Genomic DNA, 4,893 nt, shown 5'->3' on the forward strand with positions numbered 1-4,893 from the left:
ATCTTAAAAAATCACGAATAAATTTTTGTGATCTAATCAAAACTACACGAGCATTACCTTTGTTTATAAACATTTTCATGAGCTTCTCTCAACTTTTTAGTAGTTAGTGGATACTTTATTGAATTTCATCAGCAATATACATACCTTAGTTTGTTGAGCGGTTGGAATTCATTCTAAATGATTTTTCATTCTTAAAAAAATTCACTTTCGTTCTTTAGAAAGCTAAAACTACGCAGTCTATAGTTTAGATGATAAAAAATAGGCCTATCTAACGTGATGAAATTTACAGGCTTGGCAGTTGTTCATGGAAGAGGACGAAATGAAGATGTATAAAAGAGAATTAGAAATTAATGGAATAGTCTATGACCCACTGAAAGCTGTCCATCTTGTGCAGGTTTTTTCAGTCTTCGAGTTTTCCTTAAAAAAATCTGGAATATACATTTTCACTGAGTAAAACTTAGAGTCTAAATTTCTTAGTTTTCATAATTTTAAGGAAAAAAACGAAAAAAATGTTATATTAAAATCTATTAGAGATTTTTTTGAGGAATTCGATAATGTAAAATAATGGAATTCATTTCATCTTTCAATATATCCTGGAACTTTTGGAAAAAATTTTTATATTTACAACATGAGAAAGTAGCAGTGAAAACATTATCTTTTTTAGCAGTGATAATGGGTTAATAAAATGATCATTATTCTATTTTACTTCAGGGTGTATCGGCCCGGGAATACATCCATTATTTTTTTCGAACCGCGATACAAACATGAATGGGATGGTTAGTTAATCTGTTTGTTTTTTGTTGTTTTTTTTTTTTTTTTTTTTAAAAAGAATGGACTAAAAAAGAGATTTAGGGAAAAAACATTGGCGAAAAATAAAAAGCCACTTGTGCAACTGTTCCTGTATTTTCTTTTTCAAGTTTTTCAATGGATTTTATTCCATATTTTAAAGGATGAGGTTTTCGTTACAATTTGTATTTTAGACAGTTTTTGGCATTCATTGTTGACGCACTAACTGTTATTCACAATTCATTTAGATTTCATCAGGTTTGAAAAAAGCAAACAATTAGTGGAAATGATATGATAAATTTTCAGAAACATTGGTCAGAACAAGAGTCGTTGATAGGATTTCAATGGATACTGTTATAATACATCAGGTTAAGCACATTTCACTCAGGCATACCGAATATTTCTTCGTGATCACACTTTCTGGACATTTGATCAGTTTGTTCTGTTTACTAACTTATCATGTTCGTTTGTGTTATATTTTTCTTTTCAGTTACACAAAAGAATTTGGCCGTCTGCTCAACGGGAATCCTTATTTTGGTCAAATGTACGATACCTTCCGGAAGAAAAAAGCCCGGAAGCATTGGATTTATATATGGTATGTAACCATGATTGCAGTCTACCGAATGTACCGGTTAGTTTTTTTTCTTTTTTGATTTTTTCCACTACTATAATTCCAATTCAAATAAAGCCATGTTTTGATACGAATAAGTGTCATTCCAGAAATTGACTTTATTTGTAACCAAAAAGATAAGAACGACTGAGATAATATTTTATTAATTCATTGTTTTAGTTGCAGCATAATTCCAATGTTCGGGTAGGTTTGACTGTAGCGATGCTATGTGAAACAGTCGTCAAAGATGGGCATGAAAAGCCGGTGGATGAGTTGGATCGTGGCGATATTCAATGTCAAGTGTGTTACTGTGCACAAGGTAGTTTATAAAGCGTATAAAATATGGAAAAAATTGTAATCATTTCCAGATACGCTTCAAGTATGCGTTATGGAAGCTTTTAATTCAGTTTCCTGCAATATTTTTCAAGAAACTGAATTAAAAGTTTATCCTAGCTGACAATGATATAGTAATAGTTTTATGACATTTTTCAATTTTTTCATTGAACTCCATGTAAGCAATCGTTAATGATTTGATTTTTCTATTTGTTAAACCAAATGCTTTAAATGAAGGATTTTGCAGTGAATCCAGGTGGTTGGGTACCAGTAGCAGCATTACGAGTTATTTACAAACGTGAATATCCGAGATTTTTGCATGGTTTCACCAAATATGTACTTAATAAAATTAAAGCTCAACCATTAATGATTTGAAGGAATTATTATTATTTGCAAGTTTCATTTCATTGTATACATGTTTTTGTGCAATTTATTTCCTTTTCTTCTTTCCATTCTCTTTTTTAGTGCTGCTTAAGTAGAACCCTGTTCCGATGATTTAATCAAATCCACCACTCTCGGAATTTTGAACGTTTTTGCTAATTTCAGGTTTACGCTTTGCAAAAAAATTTTAGTAATGCTAGTCTTTATCAATTGTTCACTTCCATTCATTCCTTTTTTCCTGTCCTTCAATGTTTATTATAGACTATTTCATCATCTTCATTTCTAAGATAAAATTCATGATTTCGAAAAATGCAGAAATATTTCTTAAATCCATGTTTAATATTCCTTGTTTACTTTTTCCGTGGAAAATCATCTCATCCTCCTTCATCTACTTAATTTTTTGTGTATTTATCAAATCATTGTTACTAATTACTCTCCGCTGTTGTGCTGTCATCTTTCGACTAGGTTTACCCTGAGTGACAGTGATCTAGTATTGTCTTACCTCTGTCCAGGGATCAGCTAATTAGTTTATGGTTTATTTCTCGAGCTTCCAAACTTAATCCTTTTATTATATTTTGCTCCAATTCAAGGTATGCATTAATGTTGGTTTCCTGCCCATTCCAATTCTCTCATCTCAAACAGCATATGTGAAACAGCTTTTGAATTTCATTCCTTTTTCCATATATTTTCTTGAACTTTTCTGCATTTGTTTTGTGCCTATTTGTTGTTCAAAGCAAGTTTGTAATGTTTTACTTCTAGCATCTTCATCAATTTTGCTTCTTTTTTTGAGAAGCATAAGTTTATTCTCAGGTTATGTCTTAATGGCATTTATTGGATATTACATGTAATATTTACACCAAATGTTTTCCAATTTTTTAGGTTTAAAGCGCAGAATTTTTCTTTTTGATAAATTCGATGTTATGCTTAGTGAAATGATGAAAGAATTGCTGATATACAATACTATCTTCTATTGGTAAAATTTTGTTCTTAGTGATACTACCGTTTTCTTTGACTTTTGCTCTTGGTGGTATGATCATTGCTCCCATCTATGATGTTTATTTGAATCATTTATTGAATAATTGAAATTCAGGAAAAAATATCGCAATTCATATGTAATTTATTAAAAATAGCATAAATTTAATGAACGAAGAAAAAGGAAGTTCATCCATTCATTTATTGAGAATAAATTGGGTATTAAGTATGAAACATATTCTTGTTATTGATATAATCTTATTTACAGCTAAGTTCAAAATGATTCGTTTTTATATGTAACAGTTCACTGAGAAATTTGTTTCCCTCTATTTTCTTTCATATTTACCAAAAAGAGCATTTCGATGTTTGAACTTTACTTATTAAAGCAATTTTCATTTTTTATTGTTTAAAAATTCTGCATCAAAATTTGAATTAATTAAGATAATTATGGTGATACCTTATTTTATTTGCAGATGACAGTGCTGTAAAATTAGATGGTGGTTATTGGAACACTGCTTTTGTTCATTTATAAACTTATTACGATAAGTAGTTTTGACCTTCAAAACTTGGAGACTTTTTTTTTATTAAATGAGTAAGCTATTGGAATTACGTAATAAAATGAGTAAGACGTGCACAGCATGTGACATGTTATTTAACGTAAATAACATTAGTGAAAGGGTTGCTAGAGAGAAGTAGCATTTATGTAATGGAGAGGGATTTGCGTTTTGTTCGAGAAATAGAATCAATGGAGCTTGCGAGACTTGTATTTCACATATTTCATTAAAAACCTTATCAGGTTTATAAAGTTGTTTTCTCATTCTTCCGGTAAAGACTGCGAGTACTTGGTGGATTTTAGTCACGCGGTGGTTTACCTTACGTTGCAGTAATTTCTCATTTTCGATAAATAATGGCGAATTCAAAAGGGGTGCAAGTACCATTCACTAGGTTAGTTGATCACATTATGTATTTCTATATTAAGATACTGCTAGCGGAAATCATGTCCAATGTTTTAAAGCAGTAAGGTGATGATCTCGAGAAACCCGGTTTCTCGGACTTATGCTTTTGAAATAAGTTCATTTTCTGCATTTAAACCTTTGGTAAGATTCAAAGCATGAAATTAGTCCTTTTTTTCCCCAATCCTATTAGGGCATATAAAAATAAGCAATAAGGTATTTCATTAAATATTCTTTTTAGGCGTGAGTGGGACATTGTAACAGATGTATATCGAAGCGATAAAGTATCTGAATTAAAACATGCTGTGGCATTGATCGTTTCATGGAAGGCAAGGTTAACTTTCCTTCTAATTCGATTTCGTTTATTTTACATTCATGAATCATCCAATAATTTTAGGGGAAATTATGTCATTTTAATTTTGAGTCGTCAGAATTGCTTAGTTTAAGTGTTCTCTTCAATTATACTCTTGTCTGCAAAAGGACTTATCGGTTGACATCGTTTTGGTATCGCTTATTCTTGCTAGACACGACAATTGCACCAGATTTCCATGAAGTTTACATTTTTATTCACTGTTAGAAGTATTCCAAACATTTCCAAACTCTCGAACGATTTTTGATTTCATTATTTCCTCTCAAACGAAAAAACGATTTTCTCCTAAACGATATTTAATTTTATTGGTTTTCATCAGAACTGCTAGTCATTCCTTGTGGTATTTACTTTGATTATACCATAATGGTATATCGGGTACGACTTGCATTGATTTGTTCCGGAAAGGATTGATGTTGTTAGCTATCATTGTTAGTTTATATAATCTAGTTCTTGCCAACTCCTGCTCGTCAAGATCTCTAAGTTGCATC

The 4,893-nt window shown here is 30.9% G+C and overlaps 2 protein-coding genes across 2 annotated transcripts in view; one reads left to right on the plus strand and one right to left on the minus strand.

Annotated features, from left to right (window-relative positions):
- Nucleotides 1–2,104, plus strand: part of LOAG_18524 (hypothetical protein) — a gene marked incomplete at both ends in the record, with an annotated part of 3,323 nt that extends 1,219 nt beyond the window's left edge. Inside the window, 4 exons of the mRNA XM_020451187.1 lie at nt 290–394; nt 1,277–1,417; nt 1,577–1,715; nt 1,977–2,104. Of these exons, the coding sequence (XP_020305053.1) occupies nt 290–394; nt 1,277–1,417; nt 1,577–1,715; nt 1,977–2,104 (513 nt within the window). The remainder of the gene's footprint in view (nt 1–289; nt 395–1,276; nt 1,418–1,576; nt 1,716–1,976) is intronic.
- Nucleotides 2,105–2,723: 619 nt separating this feature from the next.
- Nucleotides 2,724–3,156, minus strand: LOAG_12646 (hypothetical protein; the record flags this gene model as incomplete). The annotated part of the gene is made up of 1 exon (XM_003148157.2): nt 2,724–3,156. One exon carries the CDS (start codon nt 3,154–3,156, stop codon nt 2,992–2,994), a length of 165 nt encoding a protein of 54 aa, XP_003148205.2. The 3' UTR covers nt 2,724–2,991.
- Between the last annotated feature and the right edge of the window lie 1,737 nt (nt 3,157–4,893).

This window comes from Loa loa (genome assembly GCF_000183805.2).
Source record: "Loa loa unplaced genomic scaffold supercont3.343, whole genome shotgun sequence".
NCBI lineage: Eukaryota > Metazoa > Nematoda > Chromadorea > Rhabditida > Onchocercidae > Loa > Loa loa.